The following is a 17,162-nucleotide window of genomic DNA, read 5'->3' as shown; positions in this document are numbered from 1 at the left end:
TATTAATTTCTTTCTTTGTCCTACTTCTACATCAAATTTTGTTTAAGAATATCCAATCATGGAAGTAGGTATTGGCCATGTAAATACTGGATGTTTATGACAGCTCTCTCAGGACATGCCCCATGCTTGAATCTCGGAAGCAAAGTTTGCTGTTCCTCCAGGGTAGCATCTTTCCAAGTGATGTGAAAAGTGTCTCAATTGTAAATCTCCCTCCAGTACATGAATTTTGGAATAGCTGTTTTGAGAATTCAAATGGAAACTTACCAGTATAACTGCTTGCTGGCTTTTTTTCCATTGTTTCCAATCCACACTGGAGAGCCAGGAAGTTGTTACCAGCTGAGTGGGTATCTGGATCTGTTAACCACGGCAGGCCTCCAGACAAAACTGGTTTTGTGCATTTCCTCCACCCCTGCCAATAAAATCCATGCAGTTGGAGGAAACATGGGCATAAAACCAATGTTCTGAAATGCAACACAGCTGTAAATATTACTCTGCAGAGATGAAAAGAAAGTTTGTGTGTTTCTTCCGGGTAATTAGTATACTGATACGTACAGGCTTTTAGCAGTACAATAGCTCCAATCATCCTTATAGTTCATACCCAATAGTGCACACAGATGTATTTTAATTTTCAAAATCATAAATAACTAATTTGAAATCCACAGGGCTTTCCATTCGTAGTTTGGTAGGCTTAGGTCCCACTTCTGCGTAGTATAAGTTACGTTCCTTTTCATTTGATGTGGAAGCAAGCTCCTACAAAGACTTCAGTAATGAGATGTACAGAAACACTTCCCAGCAGCTTAATATTTAACCGATGTGATATTTAAACCTTTCTGTTTATGCCCTTAATGTTTTTAGTTAAGGCTTTTGAAGCAAATCAGTTCTGGCTTATATACAACAGAAGTAAACACCTTGCTCAAGTGGTATTTGAGAGATGGCCAACATTTGGTTTCAGGAGTTATCTAAGTCAGAAACTAGTATTAACAAAAGGAAAAAGCAAGAGGCAGACATATTTGAAGTGTACTTTGTAATTACTCTGTGGCTTGAAGATTAAGCTTTTTGACCGAGGTGGAAGGCGGTAGGGGACAGGAGCGCACTCTAGTGACTGTATTACAACTTGTGAGTTATAACTCCAGCTTTTTGTTGCTGTTTTAGGACCTTTGCACAGAACTGTAGAAACATCGAACACTTAAATCTAAATGGGTGCACAAAAATCACTGACAGGTAAGTCAAAGTGTTTTTTGTTTGATGGGAAAATTTGGAAAAAGAAGTAGCTGAAGGTATTTTTAGTGTGTCTGCTGTTTTGCAGCACGTGTTACAGTCTTAGCAGATTCTGTTCCAAGCTGAAACATCTGGATCTGACATCTTGTGTAGCCATCACAAACAGCTCTTTGAAAGGCTTAAGGTAAGAAGATTCAGTGTTTTGTATTAAAGGAAAGGATTTAAAGAGCTGTTCAACATTTAATAAAGTTAAAATCACTGCTGAACGTTAATAGTGTGTAGCAGCACTGACTGTGTTCTATATCTAGGACTTCTTGGCTGTAGACTGCAATGTTTGTGTGTGGTCTTTTCTCATGACTTTTCTGTGGAGGCCTGGCACAGTCCACTGGCTATCATTAATTTCTAACAGTGTGTTTAATTTGGGTTTCCCACTGTTATGACTATTTGAAGGCTGGATTTAACTTTATGTATTTTTTTAATTCTCCCAGTGAGGGTTGCAGAAATCTGGAACATTTGAATCTTTCCTGGTGTGATCAGATTACGAAGGATGGTATTGAAGCACTGGTGAAAGGGTGTAGTGGACTAAAAGCTCTATTTCTTAGAGGTTGCACACAGGTACATAACTGCTTGGGTGATCCTTTAGGAATAAAATTTTATTTTGGGTTTTTGAAATCTCCATGAATTAAAAAATACCATTTTTGTTATAGTCTTTTGTTTAGTGTTACAAAACATATATGTTCTTTGGGCTGCTTTGCTGTGCTTTTAATTTCGTGTTTCTTTTCCTATGTCCTGTTTAATTGCTGAACACAGTTGGAAGATGAAGCATTGAAACACATTCAAAATCACTGTCATGAACTTGTGATCCTGAATTTGCAATCCTGTACGGTTAGTATTTGGAGCTTCAAAAGATACATTCTCTAAGATTCATAAACCATTTTTGAATGCTAATGAATTGATCTGCTACACACTTGAATAATTCAAATAGTATATCTCTGCACTTTACAGAATTTTGTGAGGAATAGAGATCTTAAATGAGCTGGCTGTTTCTACAGCTGAGTGTAGATTTGGAGTGATGGGTTATGTTTTTTTCCCCTCATTATGTCTTTTAACTGTAGCAAGCTCCAGAGTAAGAATTAACTGCATTCATTCAAATCTCATGAACTGTGTATGTGCTAAACCGTGCAGTTTCACAGATGTAGATCTTGTTCTCCCATCCATTAAGGTCGACCATTTTGGTCTGTTCATAATTTTAAGGTTTCTAATGGAGCAGAAGCCATATTGTGGGCTACATAATTGAGAGCAAAATGTATTGGCTTCAGCTGAAGATTATTCAGAACCATCTACGTATCAGGAGAAGGGCATGCTTTCTCAATGGAAGAACACATGCTTGCTATGGCTCAGAAGCATGCTTCCAGAAGCAGCCAGGGTCTTTGTGATTAAAGGTCTAGCACTGATATTTACACAGCAGGTCTCCTTGTGCTTTACATGATCCAAACTTGAATTCTAGTGGCTCTGTTTTATGGACCTTGTAAAATGCCAGGCCAGCTCCAGCAGCTATGAAATGAAGTGATATTAACTCTGGAAAATGCACATCTGATAGGTACAATCTTCAGAGAAAGGTTTTAGAAAATGGGGACTTGCAGACACTTTTTGTGCATTGTCCCAAGAGAGACGTAGGCATTGAATGACAAGCAATTGCAAAATGAAAAATTTTCATATATAACTTGAGGATTTTGATAATCTCCAACAGCAGCATAAAATTTACATACTCCTTACCTCCAAAATAGTTCCTGTTCCCAATAATAGTGTCATGAGTATCTCCCAAAAAACCAGGATAGTTCTAGAAGATAATGGGTTTTGGGAGTCAAATCCAGAAATATCTGATTGATGTTGGATTTTTCTTACCTGTGTATGATGCAAATCCTTCTAGAGCCACAAAAAGATGATAAGACTTCTAGTTTTCTGTCTAGAATAATTTCTGTTTGACAGAACAAATTGCAAATACAAACTTCTGATACTAAAAAGTGTTGGGTTGGGGGAGGGAGCATAAGGTGATCTCAGTGCTGAGCTACTGCTACTTCTCATCCTGTTTTCATCTATGAAAGGTAATATTTGTGGTAACAGCCTCAGAAATATGCACAAGTAGTATTACTGTATCTGGATGTGTGGCTTATAAAAAGAAGTGTATTTTCAGTTCAAAATACAGTAGAGGTCTTTGTTGTTATTGGAAGAATAATGGTAGGCCAGGAAATAAAATAACCTGTTTCACCATGAAGGATTAGTCATTCAGCAGAAAAATTAAATTCTTGGAGTTACGAGTGGGAGAACACTTTCTCTAGAATAGAAGACCTGTAAACAAAATAAAATTTGCACACACACACCCCCAATAACGCAGTTCCTCTTGCTATTTTGTGTGCAGCTGCACTGGGGATATTTCTTTTAGTTCCTGTTTCCAAATTCAAGAGTTGCCTTTTTTTCCAGAATATCTAGTACAAAACAATTTTGCAAAATGAACACTCCTCTTTTGAGTTAAATATTTCAGCTGAGGACAACTCTTGCTTTGAAAATTATCCAGAGATGAAGGATTTTTACCCTTGGGTACTGCTCCAGTGCAAAATAGGTAGGTAGCTCCAGTGCTGTCTAGCTTCAAACTCTCTTTTGCACTGTTCTTGAACTTACACTGTCACTGGAACAAAAGATCTGCACTCTACAAACATATAAGCAAGCTATTTAACACAATGACAATTACAATTAAATATAAATAATTTCAAAAAAGAGTGAAAATTATAAAGCAAAAGCATAGTCAAAGAGGAAGACAACAACAAATAACTCTCCCTCTGTGCTTCAGACTGCCTTTGAGCAGTACTTGAGATCTGTGGAAAAATACATAGATGAGTAGGAATTGTGTGTCTCGATTGTTTTCAGTGTTATCAATGAACATGGTTTCATGATGGTATTTTGTGGTTGAAAATCCACAGGTTGCCATGGTTGTATACAGTGTGATACTTCCAGTTCAGTTAATATGACTTGATTTTTATTCTTAGCTAATTATTTGATAATGGAATAACTTCAGCGTTCTTCTGTGTTGCAGCAAATTTCAGATGAAGGCATTGTAAAAATCTGTAGAGGATGCCACAGACTTCAGTCACTCTGTGTTTCAGGCTGTAGCAACCTTACAGATGCTTCTCTCACAGCACTTGGTCTAAACTGTCCAAGGCTGAAGTGAGTATGTCATGAGCCTGTCGTGAGTATGTCATGTTATTACTGGCCTGATCTAAGAAATTCACTTCTGAAGATAATCAGCTGATACCCACAGGTTTGATTTAGCTTTGTGTTGCTTGCATTACCTTTGCAATCAAAACATTAAGTTAGAAGTTACAGCTGAATAGAAACTTGAGGGCTGGCCCTCTGTAGCTATCATAATAAGGTAGTCCACTGTATATTGAAAAAAAGATTTCATATATGACGAATAAGACATGATGAACCGAGCAGTTCAGTTCTGTGCTTCTAGCTAAATATTTTAGGTACTAATGACAAGCCAGAAGAAGAGAAGATATAAAGCCCATTATTTTTTTAAAAGGTAAAAAGATCTGTAGTTGTGTCCGGTGATGTTTGTATGCTGATGTGGTTTTATGCAGCCGTTTGTCTTGCAAAAAAAAAAAAGCTAAATCATATCTGAATATATTTAAAGATTTTGTGGATTTTTAATGTAGTTTTAATGTGCTCTGCAGTATATCCTGGCATTCTTAAATTCTGATATGGAGTGTGCTAAAGTCTCTGCAGGCACCGAGGACTGATGCTTATGGGATATATTTTGAGTAATAAGGGCTTATCAGTTAAAAATAATGTTAACTTTTGCATTGGTGTTATTTGTGCTGACATGTAGGTATTCTCAGAAGTGGGGACAGCTTCAGCTTTAATAAGAAAGCTCAGTCATGCAGCAGTTGTAGAGACATAATGCTGCTTGTGAGGTCTGATTTCACTGTAAATTAAGTCAAAAGATTTTTAGATTACACTAAATTGCCATTTCTGACAGGAATGTGCAGGAGTCAAAGTTGTTATACTTCAATCACAGATAAATGGAGGAAAGCGTAGATCATAAAAATTAGGGGAAGCAAGTGTTCAGTATACTGACACACAGTGTTCCTTTAGCTGATTGAGTGAAAAAGAGCTTTTGCTATTGTAGGAAGCCTGTCTTTAAGACAATTCCAGAGTGACAGTCCCCTTCACATAACGGTTCATACTTACTAGAGCTTATGCGTGCCAGTGTTAGGGGCTTAGGAGTCTTCTGACACATGTAACTGTGTTCCTGAGAAAGCTGTGCTGTTACTATGGGTCTCTTCCCACGATTTCTCTCGTTCTCTCAATATACAGCTCGAATTGGAAATAGGAATTCTAAAGTGCTATTAGTTGTGCAGTTCTTTCCAGTACAACTGTAGCAGGAACCGGTTTATCTTTGGTAGGTAAACTGTTAGCTCCTGTCTGTGCCACGAGGGGGAAGGCGTCTGCCGCTCTTCTGTCATGAGGAACAGTGTAAAGAAAAAGACCCTTTGCAGCGGTTACTGCAGAGGAGTGCATGATGGAAGGACAGATGGTACAGCTGTTTACATGTAGACTTTTGGGATCGTGCAAGGAAAGTACTTTATAAAAAAATACATTGGCAATCAAAGGGAAATGTAATTTCACACTTGTTCATACCTTCTGAATATTTTCGGAGTATGAAAGAAAATTCTGCTGCCTCTTTCAGAAGCTTTTGTTTCTGTTTTTTTGTACTGGGCTACTCTCACTTCACTTCAGGGTATGGGAGCCCTACTGTGCTGCTTTCCATGATACCACTGTGTTCTGCAGCTGTTACCACTCACAATTACATCTCCTTGAAAAAAAATACTAAGCTTGACCAACTCCCGTCAGCTGCTTTTTCCCCTGCACCAAGATACAGCTGTGCCCTCATCTCCCTTTATACCTGCTCATTTAAGCACTTGATATCTTTTTTTTTTTCTTTTTTTGATTTTTAGCACTTTCAAATGCTAAAACGCTGATAGGAGTTTTGGTGAGGCTTATTGAGAGAAGTACCCATGAAAGTCTTTGTCTAGGTGGGGCTGTGAAAATTAGGATCCTCTTCCTTTTAACCCCACCAATGTTATCTCCCACCTGCTGCTAATTCAACAGGAGTAGGGAGGTGCTGTGTGTGGAGACACTCCAGGTGTACCCACATCTGTAGGCAGAGTGTTACTGGGAGGTCTGTCTTGGAGAACATTGCTTTATAAGAGGGACGAATCTGCTCTCGGTTCCCATTTTGCCTCATCAGCTCCTATTCTAGGTACTTTGTCACGAATCACTGGATGGGAAATAAACGTCAGCTCTATCTGGAAAAAAAATAAGAGCCCTCTGTAATTAAGAACAATCACTGAAAGCAAAAATTAGAACTTTGCCCATTTTCATGCTGGGCAGTGCCTCCTCACCTGTTTTTCATACGGGGGCATGATTGCTGCAGCATGTGTGTATGCAGCTTGCTCTCCCCATTCTGCTTGTCAACCTAACTGCACACCCAAGTTCAGGAAAACTAGAGCTGCTAGTCTTCTGGTTTCTTACCCCTCTGTTTCCATCTTCGTCTCAACCAGATGTAAGTAGCATCCTTACTAATTTGCACACTGCAAATGTCATCCCCTTCTCCCCACTTTAAAATCAGAAATGTAATGGGGCTGGGGATCCAGTGGTTGTAAGTGAGGTGGGGTTGAAAGCAAGGAATCGATGAAAGGAGTAGGAAGGGTAACATGTGACCTGAGTCATATTTTGTGGTGGTGGTGAGTTTTTTCCATTCCTATTTGGTATCATGGATGATTGTCAGAGTAGCTGAGAGTATTTTATGATAGGTTGGTAGCTGCCCTTGATGGAAGGGAACAAAGTTCCCAAATGTGAGTCTGTAGAGAAAATGCAGGGATGTTACAACCATCCACTTGAGAAGCTGTACCTGTCTTGCACCTCTCTGTTGGCTGCTCTTGAGTTTCCGTTCTACTTTTGAATCGTGTTGGAGACAAGCACTCTGGAAGTGGTTTTCAAGGGTGTATCCTGTGGGGCTTAACCTCTGAACTCTGCTGTGCTGTTGCTTTTGGCTTAGAAGAGACTGATCCAGCAAAGCCATAGTCAAGAGTCTGTCATGGTTTAACCCCAGCTGGCACCATGCAGCCGCCTGCTCACTCCTGCTGCATGGTTTCTGCGTATTCATCCTGATACTCCACCTGCAAAGTAAAAAGTATTCATTAAAGGAAAGAAAAAGAAGACAGTGACAAAGATGACAAAACATTAATGGGCTGAAGGCCCGTTCTGCATACTAGTGGTGCTGTTTGAGGCAGATGACCTTTCTTTTGTCAGTACTGCTTCCCAGGGCCACTGGAGAGAGTGTTAAGTTTATCTTTCCAAAACACTGTGTTATTTTCTTTAAGGTTGTGTTGGTGTAGTTCATTGTTTTTACTGTGGGCTTGGAGATTTTTTGATCCTTGCTTTCTGGTAACTTCCTTCACTGTGCTTCATGCTCTAAGTGAATTTCTAGTAAGCAGTTTCTCAGTTTTGTGGCTTCCCAACATCCTGTGTTTATATAAGGGGTTTTAGATGCAGGCTTTGTCTGCATTTTCTTTAACTTGGGGTTTATTCTCCCATATCTTTCCTCTGATAACACATAAGAGAACGTGAGCATTTTGCTGTCTTACTGAAACAAGAGGTTAAAATGCCTGTAATTAGGTGTAATTTTTTACACTAAATGTTGAGAAGATTGAGGATTGAACTTAATGTAGTCTGTAACTATTAGAATTTTCCGATAAGCTGGATCAAAAGTCTGCCTAGTGTTTTTAATTGCAAATCACTGAAAAATAGGTGTATATGTATACGTTTCCAGTTGAGAGCAGAGAGTTGCAGAAGTCAGATTTGTAACTCAAATGCATTTGCTTTACTCTATGCTAATGTTTTCTTTAACATTTAAAACTTTTCCAGGATTTTGGAAGCTGCAAGATGTTCACATCTTACAGATGCTGGTTTTACCCTTTTAGCACGGGTAAGGGTCACTTCAGAAGGTTAGAGCTTGCCTTGTTTGCATTGCTGCAGAGCAGCTGTGAATTGATGTAGTGCTGCTGGGAAGAAGTATGAGGAGGAGAAAAACAAAGTAGAAAGAACCCAGCGGAGGAGGGGACTAAAAAGTTATTCTATTTCTGAATTATACTTAGAGCTGCAATTTGATCTATTTTCATAGAATCATAGAATAATTTTGCCATCTATGATTGCATTTTTCACTTTTTTGTATGTTTCAATGGAATTTATTATGCTTATCATAATTCTAAACTTGTGTTATGTATTCTGGCTAAATATCCCCTATAAAGATAACACATACCCTGGTGATATTTACACCCCAAGAATCACTGTATAGTAGATTATTCTAAGCATACCTTTAAGTTACAAAAGTACTTACATTATACGCTGTAAACTGTAAGCACTTGTGCCCTGATTCATGCTGTAAATATGTAAAGTAAGCATATTGATGATATCTAATGCTTCAAGTTAGACTTGTCTGCTTGCTGGTTTAAGACATCTGAACACTAAAATAATACTCAGTTAACAGGATTCATTTGCACTGCTGCTGTTTAGTGTGAATGCAGGGGCTTTTTTCTAGCCACAGTGGTTAAACAGAGTGGTTTCTAATCATTCACTGCTACAGCCTTGGGCTTTGGCAGTCACCTCAAGCTTGCCTTTGGGAGCTGCAAGTTAAACCATTTCTTCCTATGCTTGTAAAAAATGGGTTGGAGTTTGGGCTGAGCCATGGCACCATGTGGTGTGCTGCAAGGTCACAAGGTTACATTATTTTCTTGAAATGAGTCATGATCAGATACTGAAAGCACTTCTACAAGAGCTTGCTGGGGTTCTCTCAATGTATTGGGGAAATTGCTTGTATAGATGTGAAGTGCAGCTTTCTGTCAGCCTTAAAGTGGACCATATTTTAATGTTTTCAGCATTCATTAGCAAAGCCCATAATTGTTTTTAATGCTTCTTTATAATGCATGATGGTGAAGGGAGATGTTCCATGGGTATGTGTTTCAGATGAGTTCCATGCAGGTTGGTGTATGCATCTCTATGCAGGTTAGTTATCTTTAGTGCACAGGTTATGATTGAATTGAAGTTGATTTCAAAAGGGAAGCAGGGGTGAGTGAGTACTGTTACATACTGCTCAAACCTTGCAGAGCAAGGAGACATTTCCCTTAGCAAGAGAAAGGCTGAAATGTGGAGGTTTGAGAGGGAGGTGGTGTGTGGCTGGTGGATTTTTAATCTTTTTACCATTTTTTGTCCTTTGATGGTCATCAAATACTTGAAGGGATTTAGCTCACAATTTCCTCTTGGAAGCTGTGCCGTCTCCTGTCACTACTCCTGTGCATGGTTTTATGTCTGTATGTTGGTTTATTTCATCTTTTGTTTATCTGTTTGGTTTTTTGTTTATTTTAGAATTGCCATGAGCTGGAGAAGATGGACTTGGAAGAGTGTGTTTTGGTGAGCTTTAACATGAAAAGGAATATTGAACCTCCAGCGTAAGAATGTAGTGCATTAGCACTTTCAGCTAGATGTGCTTTGGTTTTTATTAATAGTGCTGTGTTTATGATAGTAAATAAAAATAATTATTGGGAAATTCTATACAGGGAAATACTTGAAGAGTAACAGGTGATTGGGTGTTTTCCATAAATAACAGAACCTTCATCTGGTAGAGAAAGAGATCTTATTTGAGGGTTGACTCTCCTGCTATCTGTTGCTTATGGTTGGTTGGTTTCTTTTATTTCTAGATAACTGACAGCACGTTGATACAACTTTCTATACACTGTCCTAAGCTACAAGCATTGGTAAGTTTAACTCTTTGTTTGTGAATTGTAATACGCTCCCTGAAACTACACACATACACAACTCCTGTTTACTCTGTATCTAGACAAAGTTCCTGATGTAGTATGATGCTGTGCAAAATATACGTGTTTCATAAGTGTTCTAAAGAAGCAGATTACTCCTAACATATTTACATTGTGTGATAAAAAAATATTACCAAATCAGTGAGTAATAACCAGAAAGCTTATATTTTTGTGGTTAACATCCTTCATATTTGATTACTTATAGTACTCAGATCCTTTATAGATACCCTTGAAGTGTTCACTAATGGCTTTCTTAGAGAGTATGACTTCGCATCAAATACTGAATAAGCAAAACCAGCCAGTGAAGATAAATGTAATCTGCCTGATAGCTCTGTCATCAGTTTTGCATGCAGTCAGTTTTTTCCCAAGGACTACATTTACATAGTAAATTATGAAAGGTTTTTTTTTGACCTAGACTTTTGAATGCAATTGGAGAAGACTGAGATCCGTTCAGTGGGGTACCCTGCTTACTCTAGAGAACTGTTTCCTAGAGAGTGGTTGCTTAGATCTTTCAGAACATCAAAACCAATTTCAGGTGACATAAATTTGGCTGTTCTTCAGACAGGGTACTCCAAAATTACCAGGCTGTCCCTGCAATAGGAGCTCCTGTATTTAGGCCAGTTGTGCCATAAGGGTAGATTTTTTTATATACTACTACGGATCTACATGAAAGAACAAGTATCTTTATAATCTGTTCTTAGATAGGATTAAAGGAAGGTTTGCTGCTTCATTAATTAAATAGTGTTATAATTAGTGTTACTAAGGTAGCAACATGAGGAGAGATGGCTTTTAAAAAGGAGCTTGTTCACTATTTTCTATTTATGTTGGGTTTTATTTTTGCTCATTAATTGCCTGACCTCATTTCTGTACCGTAATTCTTAACATTAAGCCAAATGAGAGTTGTCAGGAAATGTGGAGCCATTTACATGGGACACACTCTGTTCTTCTGCGATGTTTATGTTCTTGTGTTGTAATCGCAACTGTAACCTGCAAGAGATCCTTTGTACCAGTTGTGCCAGTGCTGCACCGGAGGTATCATAAAACTTCATAATTTCCAAGTATTTTTCTGAACCCACTCTTGTTTGATGCCTCTGTGTGTGTCAGGCCATAGACAGGGAAGTGTGGCACTGGTAAAATAACATACCTTTTCTAAGGGAACAGGAAAAAGTGATTTTTTTGTTGATGTGTTTTTTACCCTGTGTGTAGGAAGGATACATACTCAGAGGTGTGAGTGAACAGTGACGGCTGAGAATTACAGGGAAAGAGAAAACAGACTAGCAGGTGCCAAATACCCTGCGTGAACTGATGTTATGTTTCAAATATGAAATCACATATTGTTGATGGTTCTGTTAAATTTTGACTAGCTGTGCTTTAGCATATGTTTAGGCATATTTACAGTTTAAACAAATATTTTGCAGTTGTAGAAATCAACTTTGAATTTGTTTCTTGGTGTTTGGAGACTCAGTAGACAGTGGAAATAAGGAAGAGCACTGTTAGTCCAATTATAACCAACTACTTACGGTCATCAGTATCAGTACTCAAATGCTTTATTACTTACTGGACTTAAGAAGTAATTTCTGTTTAAAGTGTCTAATAATTGCACATTCAGATTATTGGAGAAACTACTCATTACTGGAGATGAGAAGTCAATTGAATTCTTCAGTTAAGTTGATCATATGTCACTCACAGTATGATAGATATTTGATTTGTACACAGTATTTAGTAAGGATTAACAAAAAAAAAAAAAAAAAAAGAATTTGACCATATCTCTTTGGTTTGAATCCATATATTTCAAAACCTTTGAAACCTCTAAAGGTTTCTAGCAATTGTCTTTGTAAAATTCCGCATTATTAACACTTTCTGACAGGCTTATGAAGTCAGAAAGGTCAGATAACACGAAGTATGTATCATTTGGCGTATTCGTTTTACAAAGTTCTACGAGCTTGGCTGTACATCCTGTATTGTCCTTTCAGCACCAAACGCAGTGTCTCAGAAAAGCTGATTTTATAAGCTGCTTACTTCCTGGACGGAAAACTCTTAATTAGCCAGCAGGCTGCTGCTGTAGCCAACAGCTCCACAGAACCTCCTGTCCTTCCTTGAAACAGCAGGTCTATTATGAATGTTCTTTAACCCTGCAACTGCTGATTGTTTCCAGGCTGTGAGCCAAATCAAATGCTGCGAACACGTACATAAAGGCGGTAGGTGTAGGAGAGACCTAAAGTATTTAGAGAATTGATGGACTTGCAGAACGTGAGCAAGTTGTAAGTTAGAGTGCTGCTGATGGTGCAAGCGCGTCATTTTTTTTGTCTTTGGGAGACAGTATGCACTGGTTGTGGTGTTGCTTGGAGTCACTGCCAGCTGCTCATGCTTGAGGAGCGGGTGCCATTGGACCTGCTGGAGCTGCCAGGGGGCTCCCCATCAGACTTTAGGATGTTGCAGTCCTCTCTCCCAGCCTCTTCTCTCATTACTTGTTCATCCTGTTGAGCAAAGGAGGAAAAAAAGCTGAGAGGCAACTTGTTCTAAAGGACAGGGCAGGACCAACCTGTGTGCAGTAGCAGGCAAGAAGGGCTTGTGACTTTAGCTGAGGTAAAATAAGAGTAAGGTTGGTAATGCTCAGGCTTCCTTGTCAGGCTGAAATAAAAGAAGATAGATGTGTTGTACTGAGAGAAGGGAAGGATTACGTTTGATTGAGATGCTTAGTTGGAGGTACTTTTGAACACTACTGTTTGCTTGCTCTGAGTTAAAAAGTGCTTTTGGATTGCTGCAAGTGTTTCTTCATCAGCTGCTGTCTGAAAAAAAACTGGTGGCAAGGCAGGAACCAGCCCCCGTTAGGCTTGGGTACAAGTACGGGCTGAGCATGAAGCAAGGAGCTAGCGCAGAGCCCAGGGCAAGAGGAGTAGAGTTCATAGATCCTGCACGTTCCTAGTGCAGAGGACTTGAGAGCATTCATTTCACTGGTGGCAGAGAGTGCTTGTTAAGCTTCCTCTGAGAAAAGTCTGTTTTCCGTTGTTGTCATCATCGGACTTCTCCAAAAGTCATGAATTCCCTGAAGGAACCAAGAAACTGCTTTATGTGGTGCTGCTGCCTGAGGTGCTGCAGCTTTTCCCATGCTCTTGAAATTCAAGGGAGTAAAAAAAACATGCTGAAGAGGAGCAGAACTTTCGGGTTTATTATGCTGACGTGTGCAAAAAGGCCTTGCTTCTGCAGCTGTACAAGATGTTTATTACTCCTTGTATGTACAGCCTGAGGCGCGAAGCGCTCATGTGTTTTTGAAATCACTGTTTGGCAAATCAGTCCAGTTTGATTGTTCTTTATCTCCACAGACTTGCACAGGCTTAGTCCGGGTGATGATATGTATGAGAATATGATAACTTGTGAAGCACTAACTAACTCCTGTCAGCAGATCCTCATCTATTCCTGCATGTACTTGAGCATCTCTTTAAAGCTGTCTCCTGTTTTCTGGCACAGCACATGTGCTGTTTGTGTGCCCATTGGTAGCAGAGGTGCCTGACAGTTGGACCAGAATTCCCCCATTCACATAGAACAAACGGGCCTGAGATGTTCTGCCAGTGACGTGTGTTTTGGGGCTCTGCTCATTTTGAAGCCAAGTTAAACACAAAGCACAGCCCCTTGGTGGAGCAGAGCTGTTTCTTTGTTGCTGTTCCAGATTTCAGCTCTGTACTATTTGGAGCTGTTTAATCACTAGAATGAAATAGGTTGAAGAGTTCTGATGTTTGGAGGACAGAGTAACTTGGGATGGAGCAATGTGTTAACTGTTTGCCTCTCTCTCTTTTAGAGCTTATCTCACTGTGAACTGATCACTGATGATGGGATTCTGCATCTGAGCAACAGTACCTGTGGTCATGAGAGGCTGCAGGTCCTGGAGCTTGATAACTGTCTTCTCATCACTGATGTGACTCTGGAGCACCTGGAAAACTGCCACAACTTGGAGAGAATTGAGCTGTATGACTGCCAGCAAGTGACACGAGCTGGAATCAAGCGGATCAGAGTACGTGTTCGCTGACTTGTGCCGGTAGGAATGAGCTGCTGATGCTGCTTGAGGTTGTGTGACTCCTATGCATGTCCCAGGCAAGGGAGGATGGACAAAGTCTGAATATTGTTCTGTTAGTTCCTCACCTCTAGGAACTAGATGGAGCTTTTCTATATGAGTAGTAATAATTGCCTAACTCTCTGTGTAACTCATGACACTTTGCTGTTGTAATGATGAGTGCTTTATCTTCTGCTTTCTGTATTATTATTTCAGAGACAGGCTTCTATGTTTTCTAGATTGTGTAGTGGCATTCTTTAATTCCTAAAATATAGGTTAATATATAGCGCCAATAGCAAAACATCTGCATGGAGATGAAGGGACTTTAGGGCTGTTACGCCCTGAAGTCCAGCCACAAACCTTTCCTCCATGTACCCATGCTGGGGGAGCAGTGGTTTAGCCTTACTATTATACTTGTCTGCAGCTTCATCTCCCACATTCCTGTCCAAATACCTTTGAGATTGGAAAGCCCATCGCCGACAGTGACGGCTGAGGGCAGATGCCCAATTCTATTCCATGCTGCTCTCTAGGATGAGAGAAGCAGGGAATAGGGGAGACAGACAGGATACAGAGAAGTCTGTCTTCAGCAGCCAGTGTCTCCGTCTCCCCTGCAGCAGAACATGTGCCTGGCCTGACAGAGCTCTCTGGCCTGAGCCGTGCTTTGTTTGTTGGGAAGGAAGTGGGAACACTACACAGGTGAGTGCCCAGTCATTAGTGTGCCTCAGCTGGATGGAACAGGAGAATTACAACAGCTTGGACAGTATCAAATGTACAGATGCTTCCTTTTTAGCTAACTAACCTGACTGAGAGCCCACGTGTTGGCAGAAATCGAGGTGTGCTGCTGCTTTTCACTAGTTATGTTTCTTTCTCTCCCATTGTAATGAAGACTTTTCACCCGCAGGCTCATCTACCTCATGTGAAAGTTCATGCTTACTTTGCTCCAGTAACTCCCCCGCCATCAGTAGGAGGGAGCGGACAGCGCCTCTGCAGATGCTGTATTATTCTCTGACAGTAAGTGCAACCACACAGAAAATTTCATTGTTGATGGTGTTGAAGAGAACGGGACTGCAAGGCAGTGGAAGGAGTTGGTTTCCTGACAGTCCTAACGATGGTGTTTGGTCATCCAGTTTTGTGACAAGAAAAGCGTTTTTTTTCCAGGTAAAAAATCTTACCATAATGTGCAGCTGTGGATTAAGTTGGTGATGCTTCAGTTTGTATTAGCAACTCCTTCCTTCTGTTGGCATGAGAACTGAAGTACTGTGTAAAACATGTGGGCCTTTCAGTGTAGCAGTTACTTGGTGGAAGTTCACTAAACTTGGAAGTTAATTTGCATTTGTAAGCACTACTCAGTGTGAAGTTGTAACCTGACGTGGGGCTCAAGTCCGTCGCACCACAGACCTGAACCTGCTGTTCTGTAACATACGTGACAGATTAAACACCAGGTTTAAAGGCAAATCAGCTTTAGCAGATGTTGACCAAAAAATGCAAGGTAATCATGAGCTCTTGCAGCCAAAAACAGCTTATACTTTTTCATGAGTCAGCTTTGTATTTAATTACACAAGGGGACACAATAGGTAATGTCAAAAGGTAAGGTAGTACCTGAAGGTAACTGTATAGAGATACTTCCCATGTTTTTGAGCTTGGTTCAATTAAGTTGGTGTAACGCTTCCCTGTCACTGAAGCATGTTTTATGCCCGATGCCATCGGCCTTTACAAGGGGCGAGGAACCCGCTGTGGTGGAGCTGTGACCGGCTGCTGCAGCCACATGGTGCTTCCTGCAACACTGTTCCTGCTGTCCTCAGTTACCTCCTTGGGCTGTAAGGGAAAGATGCTGCTGGTTTAGAAGTGGGTACTCGTGTTTTGCTACAGATGAAGAATGGAAACCAGGTTTAGTTATAGGAACTATGATGGAGTAAGGAATTCCAGCTGTCACACCTGTTCTCAGGACACAGCAAGCAGACAGGCAGATAAAGCTGTAGGCAGGAGTTGAACCAAACCTTTGGTTTTCAAATGTAGAAAGCCAGACATTTCACATTTGGGTTACTTGAGAAGCTGTCAACTTCTGAATTATAACAATAGTACCATCTATGTATTGACTCTTAAGGCCATGCTTTCATCCTTAGTTCTTCAGTGCTAGAGGATTAGATAAACTTTTTTATCTTAAGCAACTTAATTATCTGAGAAACTACTCAACAGTTCAGGAAGTTTTTTTGTGTAAGATTGTGTGTATGTGTATGTTTTAAGAGTGCAGGGCCTGTGCATTTACTGAAAATTAATAGAAGTACTGGCATAAAAAGCAGTTGGAGAAGCTGCTTCTGGGTAGTACTGCAATTCCCCCCACAAATTTAAAGCTACTTTTTAAAAGACATGTGAATGTGTTACAGATAGGGACAGGAACTGGAGGCCTCAGCTTTGAGGTTAAGTTACAGGTTAGAGTGCAGCAGTGCATGGATTACTACTATAAAATAAGGTGATCAGGACTTGTTTTACACAGCAGTTGTGGAGTGTTGTTACCATCATGCTTCAAGTTCCATTAGGATACATCCTGCTGTAACAGAGAGTTTTAAGCAGATTTTCTTCTCAACTGTACCATGAAGGTCACCAGTACCAGTATGTCAAGTTGTATTGCCCTTCGTTGGCTCATTTTTTTTTCTAAGAACATAATGACCCTTGTAAGTTTATTGCATTAAAGATGTACAAACCCAAATAGAACCTACTCTAAGACACTTAAATAAACAATCAGCTGATGTCAAATTTGAATTTGTTTCAATCATTTCAAATTAGTTTTGTATTAGAAATAGAAGATGAATGTGTGCATGCCAGGTGCACGATAACCTACTGAGCTGGTTTGCTTCTGTGAGTACCTTTACCCACTGTTATCACTTGCAGTTAATCTGAATCTGAACACCAGAAGCATCTCTAATGTGTGTGGGGGGAAGTAAACGAAAAGAAAAGCACATTTA

The 17,162-nt window shown here is 39.9% G+C and overlaps 1 protein-coding gene across 3 annotated transcripts in view; it reads left to right on the top strand.

Annotated features, from left to right (window-relative positions):
• The window catches only part of FBXL2 (F-box and leucine rich repeat protein 2), a 50,142-nt gene extending 33,183 nt beyond the window's left edge, over window positions 1-16,959 (top strand). Inside the window, exons 6-15 of one of the 3 annotated variants that reach the window (XM_030495182.1) lie at window positions 1,153-1,221; window positions 1,307-1,402; window positions 1,707-1,833; window positions 2,029-2,103; window positions 4,310-4,440; window positions 8,206-8,266; window positions 9,703-9,747; window positions 10,035-10,091; window positions 13,948-14,160; window positions 15,101-16,959. In XM_030495182.1, coding sequence (XP_030351042.1) covers window positions 1,153-1,221; window positions 1,307-1,402; window positions 1,707-1,833; window positions 2,029-2,103; window positions 4,310-4,440; window positions 8,206-8,266; window positions 9,703-9,747; window positions 10,035-10,091; window positions 13,948-14,160; window positions 15,101-15,208 — 982 coding nt within the window. In that variant the 3' untranslated portion in view covers window positions 15,209-16,959. Of the gene's footprint in view, window positions 1-1,152; window positions 1,222-1,287; window positions 1,403-1,706; window positions 1,834-2,028; window positions 2,104-4,309; window positions 4,441-8,205; window positions 8,267-9,702; window positions 9,748-10,034; window positions 10,092-13,947; window positions 14,185-15,100 lie in introns of all 3 variants that reach the window. The other 2 variants (XM_030495192.1, XM_030495201.1) reach the window with 2 other exon arrangements.
• The last annotated feature ends 203 nt before the right edge of the window (window positions 16,960-17,162 follow it).

The sequence above is a fragment of the Strigops habroptila genome, chromosome 1 (assembly GCF_004027225.2).
Source record: "Strigops habroptila isolate Jane chromosome 1, bStrHab1.2.pri, whole genome shotgun sequence".
Taxonomy (NCBI): Eukaryota; Metazoa; Chordata; class Aves; order Psittaciformes; family Psittacidae; genus Strigops; species Strigops habroptila.
This window is presented reverse-complemented; position numbering and strand designations above follow the sequence as displayed.